The sequence below is a fragment of the Gymnogyps californianus genome, chromosome 5, assembly GCF_018139145.2.
Source record: "Gymnogyps californianus isolate 813 chromosome 5, ASM1813914v2, whole genome shotgun sequence".
Classification (NCBI taxonomy): domain Eukaryota; kingdom Metazoa; phylum Chordata; class Aves; order Accipitriformes; family Cathartidae; genus Gymnogyps; species Gymnogyps californianus.
This window is the reverse complement of record NC_059475.1, coordinates 68529586-68541627: the sequence shown is the minus strand read 5'-3', so window position 1 is coordinate 68541627 and position 12042 is coordinate 68529586. Positions and strand designations below refer to the sequence as shown.

At 44.2% G+C, this 12042-nt stretch overlaps 1 protein-coding gene across 1 annotated transcript; it reads left to right on the top strand.

Moving 5' to 3' along the window:
• Window positions 1–1023: 1023 nt before the first annotated feature.
• On the top strand, window positions 1024–10582 carry TMX1 (thioredoxin related transmembrane protein 1). The gene is made up of 9 exons (XM_050897782.1): window positions 1024–1166; window positions 1302–1417; window positions 2240–2285; window positions 2817–2945; window positions 4603–4648; window positions 4731–4832; window positions 6606–6675; window positions 7429–7559; window positions 10014–10582. Exons 1-9 carry the CDS (start codon window positions 1024–1026, stop codon window positions 10194–10196), a joined length of 966 nt encoding a protein of 321 aa, XP_050753739.1. The 3' UTR covers window positions 10197–10582.
• Window positions 10583–12042: the final 1460 nt, after the last annotated feature.

Sequence of the window (12042 nt, the reverse complement as noted above, 5' to 3'; positions counted from 1 at the left end):
ACACTATCATAGCCGCTCCTGACCAAGAGCTGGAGAAACCTTGGTGGCAGAGAAAGTATGTGCATATGAAAAAAAAAGAGGGTCCTTCCCTTGAATTGCTTAAGGCATTGATAGACTGCAGTGAGATGACGTGGGATTTGTCTGCTCGTTACCAGTGATCTTGTTCCTGACTTTTGCTTGAGAACTACGCACTCAAGTACTAAGTTACTTTCTGCCATTAGTAACTAAAGATGCAGGAGAGGGAAGCAGGGACTGGAGTGAAGGGAATCTGTTCTCCCATACAGCAGTTTCCTCACCTCACTGTGGGCCGCAATCTGCCCCGAGTGCCCAGAGCTCTCTCCCATTCCTTGGGCAGGAAACGAGGCATAGGAGATTAACACAGCTGTAGCATTTGCTGTGGCTGGTTTTGTTCCTGTGCAGCTGCATGCCATCAGGGCATGAGAGGAGGTGACGGAAGAAGCATGCACTGAGCACGGAGGGCAAGCAGCCTGTGCAGGCCCCTTTGCTGTCCAGCCGAAGGGCTGGACTCCCTGTGGAGATGCCATCCCCTGCACAGCAGCAGGGGGAAGCAGTGGCTCTCCCCCATGACCCCGGGACGATGCTGGGAGTGGGGCTTGCCACAGAAAGGAGTCACCAAAGCTTCCCATACCGCCTGTGAAGAACATGGCGGAGGGGGGACCGGCGCCGTGTGAGCCAGCGGGGGAAGAACCGGCGCCCCCCATTGGCCGAGCCCAGTGTCCACAAGCCCCCCCCACAACGCGACGCTCTATAGGCTGCCGCGCACCCTGAGCCCGCCCCCAGGTCGTCCCCGCCCCGCCCAAACAAGCAGCCACCGAACCATCCTTTCTGCGCACGCGCGGTGCGCCCGGAGGCGCCAGGGGCGCATGCGCCACGGCGTGGGGGGGGCGGTGCCAGTAGTGACGTCCGCAGGGGCACGCGGCCCGGTTGACCCCTCCCCTCCCCTTCTCGCTCGCCGTCGGGGGAAGGCGGAAGCGCGCGCGCGCGCGCGCGCGGCGGGACAAGATGGCGGCCGCCGGGCGGCTGTGTGCCCTGCTGTGCCTGGCGCTGGCGGCCGGCGCGGCCGCGCTGGGGAAGCGAAGCCCCGTGAAGGTGCTGTCGGACGGCATGTGGCGGGAGCTGCTGCAGGGCGAGTGGATGGTGGAGTTGTGAGTCGGGAGGGGGTCGCTCGGGCTGCCGGGGCCCGGGGTGGGGGGTGGGGGTGGGGGTCTCTCAGCGGCCCGCTGTGAGGCCGCCGGGGGACCGAGCGGTGCCGGTTAGTGACAGACTTGTGCTGCCCCCAGCTATGCCCCTTGGTGTCCCGCCTGCCAGAACCTGCAGCCCGAGTGGGAGAAGTTTGCTGAGTGGGGCGAGGACCTGGAAGTGAACATTGCCAAAGTGGATGTGACAGAGCAGCCGGGTGAGAGGCCGGCGGGGGGGGGGTGCGCTCCTCACGCCCTCCCCGTGGCTTTGGGCGTCGGTGTGCTCGGGGGAAATGTTCGGTGCAAGCGTACGTGCTGTCAGGAAATGAGCAGAATTCGTAGGAAATAGTAAAGGTCTTGTACTGCTCTCTACCGAAGGTAGATTGCTATATGTAGACTAAACACTCTAGTCTTTTTTAATAGCTAAAGGGAACAAGAGGATTTCTCTAGAGAGTGATTTGGAGGATTTCAAGGACTTTTCCGCCCATACTTTTTAAGCATCGTACAGAGCAAAAATGTGGTTTCAGCCTTGCCTGTAGTAGAGTACCTCCCTTTGTTGGCAAAAGGGAGTGCAAGCAGTCTGGTCTCCCTCAGCTGAAGCTCACTTTTCTGAATTGCCCTGGTGTCTGTGTGGGATTTGTAAAAATGACCTTCTCCGTGCTGGTACTTTTCTCCAAAGTCACATAAGACCTTTTGAAACTTGCCTCACTTGGATTATTTTCTGCAAGCACTGGAGGTTGCAGATCATGTGGGAAAAGGAGAGCATCTCTCTCTTTGAAGAGCTACAGCCAAAATAGTCAAGTAGAATGGTTATCCCTGGACATCTCTTTTTCCCCATGGAGAAACTTTCTTGCTCTTTGTCCAGGGACCTTTCTTTTAGACTGCGTGCAGTACTTTGATATGCTCAAGCTTGTGTTTGGTTGCTATTAAACATTGGTACCTGGGGGAGCAGCTGTTTTTATTTTGGTGTATAGTAATGTTTCTTGGCTTTTCCTACGTAAGAGTGCTCTACTATTCTGAAAGTAACTGTTTTCTTACAGGATTAAGTGGGCGATTTATCATAACAGCTCTTCCTACCATCTATCAGTAAGTATGCAATGCAGCAGGATTTTTTGGAGGAGAGAGGACATTTTTTTTTCCTTTTTTGGGGGGAAGATGAATGAGATTTACCATGCTCTTTAAGAACATGAATTACTTTACACAGAGACAGCCACTGTCTTGCCCGCTGTGACCTTACAGTGCTGCCAGCTGATTTTTTTTCTTTTCCCTTCAGGCCGTATTTATTCTATCTTTTCATGGGTGTTTCTGTTTTGCAATCTTTTCTCTGTAGGTTGGTCTTAATGCAGCTGTGTGGCAAGTGCATTAGGAGGATCGTTATCTTTTTATGGAATTGCAACCTAAAGCTAGCCAAGATACACGTGGAGTCAAGATTCTAGAAATACTTGTAGTCAAGATTTTTGGAGAACATTTTAGAGCCAATATCATCTAAAGCAAAGTAAAACTAAAAAACAAAACAAAACAAAAAGGCAAGGTGATGGGAGGGAAGATGTTGAGTAGAAGCAAATGCTGCATGCTTGGACTGTCTAAAATAAAGGACTTTTTTGGTTTTTTTTACAGCTGTAAAGATGGAGAGTTCAGGAGATACCAGGGTGCAAGAACTAAAACTGATTTCATAAATTTCATCAGTGACCAGGAGTGGAAATCTATTGAACCAGTTTCATCATGGTTTGGTCCTTCCTCTTTCCTGTAAGTTTTGCTATGATTTTTTTATAATAATTTGTTGTCAAACATGCACACTTGACGGACATGCTGGGACAGGTCCTTAGGTGTGCTGCACCTGGTGCTGCTTCCTTGTTAACAGCTCATGCAGCAGCTCTGTGCTCGTAAGAAGTATGTGAACGTGATGGATGGGTGGTCATGCCTCCTTCGTCAGCTGTGGGAGGATTGCGTGCACGAGCATAGCAAAGATGTCCTGAGCAAGGTTTACTTTAAGGCTTCAAATAGTTGTAGGTGCCTGAATTTATTTACTGAACTCTTGTAGGTAACTTACTGACACTTGAAGTTCTTCTTTTGTTTGTATGGCAGAAAGATGTTTTGCCCAGCTAAATTCTAGGAAACGAGCAATAAAAACTGGAAAATAATGTAGCAACACAGTTGTAAGATATGGGCTGGCCATTTAAGAAGACGTATGTGTAGCAAAGTTAAAAGCAGAGTGGAAGGGTGAAAGTTCCTTCGTTGAAGGAAAAGTAAAGTGGGGAGACTCTGTAGTCAGAAAGGAAACACGCTCTTTGGAATTCTTTCTAGTTTTGTGGCTTGGAAGTGCTTTTAGTTGTTGCTGCGTGTGCTGTGTGGTGGTTTCAGAGTAGTTGAATAACTGTGAGTGATAAAGCATGTTGGGGACACCACTGATTGAGGCAAATGAGCCCAGTGGTTTTTCTTCTGTTAGAGCAATGATGGCTGAAACACCTCTGTGCTAACTGTACTGTGCTGTAGCAATGTTCGGTTTATGAAGCGTTATGCTAGACTGAAATTTTACATTTTTCGTGGCTCTTCTAGGAAGCTTAGCATTGTTACTTTGTCTGCTCGCAATGCTATTTGAATCTTCAAACTGTGTGGTTGATCTCATACGAAGTATTAGCCCACACCAAGGAATGTTGTGAAACAGGGTACTAATTTTAGGATTAATAAGTTGTCTATTAGAAGTGTTCAGTAACAGCTCCATTTTTTGTGCATACTGAAATGGTATGCAGGTTGCTTCTACGGCTCTCTCCTTAGCAACTTACGTTGGCTTAATGTTTCAAATTCTTTCCTTTCCTTTACAGATAGTGAATACTTAATGCTGAAGTTTCACGATAACAGGGAAATGTCAGAATCGGCAGGATATACATGGCAGATAGCGTGGTCTTTTTCACTTGTATGTAAAATATGGCTAAACTTAAGTGTCTGAAGATCAGTTCTTATATAAACTGATGGTTTTTTAATAGGTTAATTTTTTGTTTTAATAAAATGTCCAGATGCTTAATTCTTAAGATCTTGAGTGGAGTTCCAGCTGGCTTCTCATAGACTGTTGGTCCAAATATAACTTGGAACATAAACAAAAGTAACTGAAATTCATACGTCAGCAGGTGCAAGTCAAGGAAGTTTTGTGAATTCAGAGTTGTCCATATGCGGAACATTATACAAGCTGATGCTGGTACTGAAAGTAGCTTCATGGGAAACGAGTGTTTATTGAAGTAAAACACAAAACAGAAGATAAAAATCAAAGTAGTTAGAAGGGAAACTAGACATGCGGAGAAAGTTGTTCAACATGGGACTAAATAATGACCAGTCAGGCAAATGAGAAGATACAGGTATGTGACTGGCTTGAAGATGTTTTCAGTTACATTTTTCTGCTTTGTTTCAGGATGAGCAGTATGTCAGCTTTGTTTCAGTTGTCAATGTGGATCAGGGTATGTGCTTAGATCTCTATTTTATCTTAACAGACATGATATTCAGCTATTCTTGAAATGATTCTCTTGTCTTTTATTCCAGCACTGCCATGGTTATTTAACAGAAAATGTTGGAATACCGGTCTGGGGCTCATACGCTGTTTTTGCATTGGCAACTCTATTCTCGGGACTGATACTGGGACTTGTAAGTGAAGCACTTGAAACAGATTGGCTTGTGACTACTGTGTATTATACTAATGCTGCCTTTGCCTCAGTCTTTAATAGTAAGACCAGTTGTTCTCTGGGTATCCAGCCCCCTGAGCTGAAAAACAGGGACGGGGGGTAGAATGAAGCCCCCATAATCCAAGGGGAAATGGTTAGTGGCCTGCTACACCACTTAGACACACACAAGTCTATGGGGCAGGATGGGATCCACCCAAGGGTACTGAGGGAGCTGGTGGAAGTGCTCACCAAGCCACTTTCAATCATTTATCAGCAGTCCTGGCTAACCGGGGAGGTCCCAGTTGACTGGAGGTTAGCAAACGTGATGCCCATCTACAAGAAGGGCTGGAAGGAGGATCCGGGGAACTACAGGCCTGTCAGTCTGATCTTGGTGCCGGGGAGGGTTATGGAGCAGATCATCTTGAGTACCATCATGCGGCACGTACAGGACAACCAGGTGATCAGGCCCAGTCAGCATGGGTTTATGAAAGGCAGGTCCTGCCTGACTAACCTGATCTCCTTCTATGACAAGATGACCTGCTTAGTGGATGAGGGAAAGGCTGGGGATGTTGTCTACCTAGAGTTTAGTAAAGCCTTTGACACCGTTTCCCACAGCATTCTCTTGGAGAAACTGGCTCTCATGGCTTGGATGGGTGCACTCTTTCGGTAAAAAACTGGCTGGATGGCCGGGCCCAAGGAGTGGTGGTGAACGGAGTTAAATCCAGTTGGCGGCCGGTCACAAGTGGTGTTCCCCAGGGCTCAGTACTGGGGCCAGTTCTGGTTAATATCTTTGTCAATGATCTGGCGGAGGGGATCGAGTGCACCCTCAGTAAGTTTGCAGATGACACCAAGTTGGGTGGAAGTGTTGATCTGCTTGAGGGTAGGAAGGCTCTGCAGAGGGATCTGGACAGGCTGGATCGATGGGCCGAGGCCAATTGTATGAGGTTCAATAAGGCTCAGTGCCGGTGCTGCACGTGGGTCACACCAACCCCGTGCAACGCTACAGGCTTGGGGAAGAGTGGCTGGAAAGCTGCCCGGCAGAAAAGGACCTGGGGGTGTTGGTCGACAGCCGGCTGAATATGAGCCGGCAGTGTGCCCAGGTGGCCAAGAAGGCCAGTAGCATCCTGGCTTGTATCAGCAATAGTGTGGCCAGCAGGACTAGGGAAGGGATCGTGGCCCTGGTGAGGCCGCACCTCGAATACTGTGTTCAGTTTTGGGCCCCTCACTACAAGAAAGACACTGAGGTGCTGGAGCGCATCCGAAGAAGAGCAACGAAGCTGGTGAAGGGTCTAGAGCACAAGTCCCGTGAGGAGCGGCTGAGGGAACTGGGGTTGTTTAGCCTGAAGAAAAGGAGGCTGAGGGGAGACCTCATCGCTCTCTACAACTACCTGAAAGGAGGTTGTAGCGAGGTGGGTGTCAGTCTCTTCTCCCAGGGAACAAGTGATAGGACAAGAGGAAACGGCCTCAAGTTGCACCAGGGGAGGTTTAGATTGGATATTAGGAAAAATTTCTTTACCAAAAGGGTTATCAAGCATTGGAACAGGCTGCCCAGGGAAGTGGTTGAGTCACCATCCCTGGAGGTGTTTAAAAAGACGTGTAGACATGGCACTTAGCAACATGGTTTAGTGGTGGACTTGGCAGTGCTAGGTTAACGGTTGGACTCGGTGATCTTAAGGGTCTTTTCCAACCAAAATGATTCTATGATTCTAATGTGCAGGATGTCTGGAGGTTTAAACTTGTCTTTCTTTGGTTTCAGATAATGGTGTTCTTAGCAGACTGTATCTGTCCATCCAAAAGGCACAGACCGCCACAGTACCCTCATTCAAGTAAGCCCACTGTATCCTTCTAATTCAGTGAACCTGTTTGATAAATCTTATTTAATGAATATCGGTATGTAACTTGTGTCTGCGGGACATGAGATTTAGTGCAGAAGTTTACACTTGTGATTGATGCCTTGCTTTACCTGCAGCTGTTTGCCCTTAGGGTTTATAGTGGCTTTGTATTTTGTATTTAGCTAAAGCTAAACTATTTTTTAAAAACTTTTTTAGGAGATAGAAAAATGTTTTTACAGCATTTTCATACCTGCAAGATACGAAATTCCATATGTACAGGGAGGTAAGAGAAAGTTTTGAGTGGAGCTCTCAGTGTTGCTAAGCTGGGGGTTTGCGTAAGTTTTAGGGGCAAAGTGAGGATTAAAAGTGAATTTGTGTTTCTGTGGATAGTAAGTGATTCAGTTTGGGGTTAGTCTCTGGAATTTTTCAAGGTAATCTTAAAAAGTCATGGAAGAAGATCTGAATGCTGGTTTATGGTTTGTAGGAACCTGACTCATTTTTTTCAAAGCTGGAGGAAGTTTTGTATTACCTTGTCTAGGTAGTCTGTAATCTGTTAATGCTTCACCTGTGGGTAACTTCATGCTAGCAACAATTCTACCTAAGATAGCAGCTTAAGTGACTGATACTGGAAAGTGCTACCTGGATTAAATGCATTAAAATTCTGTGCTAGCCCATGATGTTAAAAAAAGTGTATTTCACGTGGTAATGGTATTTATTTGTGTATGCATGTTTTCTTTTCTCCTTAAGGAAAGCTAGCTGCGGAGTCAGCTCAGCTGCTGAAAAAGCTGGATGAAGAGCAAGAAGCAGATGAGGAAGATATCTCAGATGATGAAACGGAGGGTAAAGAGGTGTCCAACAGCAACTCGTCACCGAATGCTGTAAGGCAGCGCCCAGTGAACACTGCTGCTACAACGGATAAATCTTAGCTTTATTTGTATGCAGGATTAGTATTTGAGTCGCCAGCTCAAAAGGAGGTAAATGTCAAATCCTTCAGCTTGAAGAGAAGAATGACTCCTGTCATGGTAATATTGATGCATTTCACAAATTCAGATTTAAAAAAAAAAAAAAGGCATCTTTAGCATCAGGTATTCAAAACTAAAACATGCTGTTGCAAATGGCTGAAACTTCTCCTGTCTGTGTGCAGAGAAGTGCCAAGAAATAATTTATGTGGCTTCTTGAATGACTTGTTCTATAGGGATTTCTTTTTTAACAGAATGTAAACCAGTGTACTTGTTGCATTAGGGAACATTAGCAAAGAAAATGCACTAACCTCTTTGCTGTTAAAGCATTCAAAAAGGTTTCTCAGTATAAATCTATCTAGTTGTGCTCTGAAGAAATGCTGAGGGGAAAAGTTCCTTCAGTTATGGGACATGTCCCAGGCTTTTTATGTGACAAAAACTGCTTTCTGCTATGACAATGAGTGCTGCAACTCCCCCCCCCAATCTTTCTTCTTCCAAAGAGACAGAAGTTGCTATCTTCATTTAGAGGAACAGAAATTGTCCTCTGAACAAAAGCTAGAGAGCTTGTCTTTGCCATCCTCCCAGATGGAAGTTACCAGAAGCGCTCTGTGTAGTGTGGATTCTCTGGCTGACCAGAAACCTGCTATTTGCATCAATTTCTTTTAGGAAAGGCTGTAGAAAACTATATGTGCTTCTTGGCAAAGTAATTCTTCTCTAGAAAAAATTACAAATAGCACCACGAAGTCTTGTTTGTCTCAATGACTCTGATTCAGATGGGAATAGTTTACATGCAGGGTTCTCTGCTGAGTGCAAATCCTGTCCATTCATCCTGCTGGATGGCAGTAGGACTCTGCTTATTTTTAATATATCAGCAGTGATTTCTGCTTAATCAAATTTTACTGCAAATCCAGTCAGGCTGTACCTGGTCTGAAGTTGAAATAACTGCTGCTTAATTTCTTTTACAGAAAATCATCTTTTCTGTTTTCACAAAACCATCTTGAAACAATTGCCCTAATTCTTTCTTTAAAAAAACCTGTAGTCTACTGTTTTCTGTATGGTATTTGTTTTCACTCTGTATAGAAATAAAAAGAATGCACATGCGCATTGGACCAGTGTTATCTTGCATCGCTTGTAAAGAATTTTCCATACTCTTTCAGCTAATTTTCAAAGTATTTGCAAGGGAAGGGTTAGCCTAATGCTGAGCACGCTTAGGTTTTTTGACAAGCCTGTTGTTGCTGGGGTTTTTTTGTTTGTTTTAGGGGTTTTTTGTTTGTTTTTAGTCGTGTGGGTTTTTTTAAATTGTTCATCTGAGTGGTTTTGCAGGACTGGCAGTTGATAAATCTGTGTCAATAGTAAACTTGGTTGTAATTAAGATCTCAAACGTAGAAATGCTCTGGATGATATTTTCAGTGCAGCCTGGCTCTCTAAAGCCAGGCTCTCCTGGTGATTATTAAGGAAGACAGAGCATCAGACAAGGAGCTCGTAATGAACTCTGTGGGATATGAAAGCAATATTGCGAAAAACAACATTCAGAGCTCTTGCAGGTGAATCAGCTTGTAAAGCTGTTAAGAATATGCCATGTTTTTTGTCAGTCTTGAACGCCTCTTTGTAAGTTGCGTTTTAAATATATCTGAGAGATCATAATTCATCCTCCGTGTTATGAATGGAAGAAGGTGATTCAGCTATCCAAATAGCTGAGTGAATCTTCCAGCGAGTTCTTAGATGAGTAAGAATGAGTTGTTATGTAAGATGTCCTGGAACTTCCTCCTTTGACTTTTTCTTTCTTTTTTTTCTTTTTCTGAACCTTGGTGCTCTGGAATGACTTACGACTTTAGTGCTGGGTTATGTGTTAGGAAGATATAACTGATGCTTGAAAGGGTCCGTTTGGTTAAAATCTGAGTGTTCCTGTGACTTTTAAATATCAAACTTTTCCTGGTGTTTGAATGAAGACCACTGTGTGCCGTAAATGCCCTTAAGGTGTTGGTCTTGTGGGATTGCCTTAAATTCTCTAGAAGTTTAGCTCTTAGCCTTTGTCACTAGTAAAATAAAGCAATAAATCCATGATATACTAAGGAGAACTAGTAGCACTGTCTTTGATAAATGGTGTATTTCGTTAGTTTGGAGAGGGCTTGAGAAGACAGGGGACACAGAAATGCTGTACGCTGCTGTTGTGTTGAATTGTTTTAAAAGCTGAACTATATGGGCTAACTCCACTTGGAATATATTTAAGTGTAGCTGTTATAAATGCAGGGTTTTCTAATTTTTCAGTTACTTTAAAACTGTGCAATATAGAAAGTATATACTGATAACTTTGGGCTAACTCTTAATTTTAAAAGAACAACCAACCTTTTTTTTTTCTTGCTGTACTTCTAGACTCCTGGTTTAACAAGAACTTGTAGCACTAACTTACCTTGCCTTTGCCTTCTGCACACCTACCTTTTCTTACTGCCTCCCTGCCTTAGGCAAGTAACCAAATTCCAAAACTGCCTCTTAGTCGTAAGTGTTCCCAGTTGCTGGAATCCAGCCTCTGCGTGGCAGACCTATGCTTGTGATTAGTGTAACTTCTGCAAGTTCTGTTTTGATTAGCCATAGGCAGCCTGTGTTTGCTGATCTCTATAAATCTTACCGTTGATATTTTTAATAATGTTATGGTTTTGTCCTGTGAATATTTAAGTTTCTTGGTATTTTTTTTAAAATCTATGTACCCAAAATGTTTACTGAGGCTGAGCGAAGGTTGCAATGTAACAAATGTGTGTAAGAGCCTGACCTTTGTGTGTATTGATGATGCTTGAATATCAGTTTTGTAAAAGTCAGACTGCCCTTTCCATATCATCACCTTGACCGAGCATGTCCCGTTTCATTCCAGAAGGAATTAACTGTAAAAATACTTTTTTTTAATGTTTCAGAGAGTCTTCAAGTAAAAAATAACCACCAGCTTTGGATTCCTGTGTTTGTGTCTTTTTTTTTTTTTTAAGACAGTGTCTTGCTGTTTGCAATGAAGCAAAACTGCAGCTATTTCCATGGAAAAAAAAATTGTAACGCTATAGCTAACAAACCATTTGTGATAATTCTTTTTGAAAAGACAAGTTTGAATAATACTTCAAACTAAAGCTGCAGTGAGGTACTTGTGTTTTTTAGTTGAGACTGGCTTGGGTACCTCATGGTAGTGTGAGCTGACCACTCATCATTTTGGTTAGATGGGTTGTATGGTTTGGGAAGGAGCTTTCACGCATATCAGGCCTAGACAGCAATGGTAATAAAATGCGTTCTTGTGTTGCAAAAAGAATGTAGGCTGGAGTTGATAAATGATGTTTAGAATTCAGTTCTTTGTAACTTTTTTTCTGTATTTGCGTAAAATGCATGCAAATGGTATTTCAGCTACAGATGGACTTCTCCCCTTTTCCACCTACACACTCTATATCAAATCTTAACAGCTGAAGGGGTCAACATTGGTGAATTTATCTTGGAGTGGGAAGCTTAATTCAGAAGTGTATGAGTTCTGAAATGAAAGAGGCTTCTTGAGGAGGAAACAAATCCCGACAAGGTATGCTCAAAGCACTACTGAGTAACAGCTGGCCCAGTGCAAAACTCTTGCCATCAGAGAGTCTGTCTTGCCTGCTCCCTTGCTCTTTCCTCCATCTCTTCTCTTAGGAGTGAGTGTTGAGAACGTGGTAGCTCTGCGTGTTGGCTCTCAGTCTGAACGCGTGGAGTTTTCTGGGAAAGTGCAATAATACTCTTGCAGTTCCTCCCCAGCAGGAACAAGGAATACGTACTGCCTGGGGAATTAAGTGGATGCTCACACAAGCCTAACTTCCCTACTCTGCCACTCAATTTATTACATATAACAGAAAACAATAGCCAATCCAAAGGAAAAAATGAGCTAAAAGTCAAACTGAAATATATTTAGATAGTTTAAAATTGTTGGGACTAACCTGATAAGAAACAAAAAAGCAACTGTATGCTTAGCGGGCAATTGGTGTTTGCCAGATTGCCAAAGTCAGCCGTAGGTTTGGTTTCGAAAGGAATAGTTTCAGTTACAACAAAGATTGATGGGGAAGGAGAAATTTCAGTATGCTGTAGCACTGCTTCAGTGTTTAGAACACCAAGGTACAATGTCGATATTAATTTTAAGGCTTCTTTGCTTAAAGCAGAGGGAATCTGTCTCCTGCAGCTGGCTTATCTCCTTGTTTGCATCGGCTGAAGTTCTTGGTTTGACCTGAACAGCATCACCTTTGGCTCTTCCCTGAATTTTATTTCTGGCCACTAGCCTGGCTAACGCCTGGCAGTCTACTCTTGGGTCAGCTTTTCTTTGCCCTGCTCAACTCCTTACCTTGCTGTGGGCTTTATCAACTTCAGTAACTTTCTAGAAGAAGAGATTCTGCCTCAATCTGCCCTTTTCCCT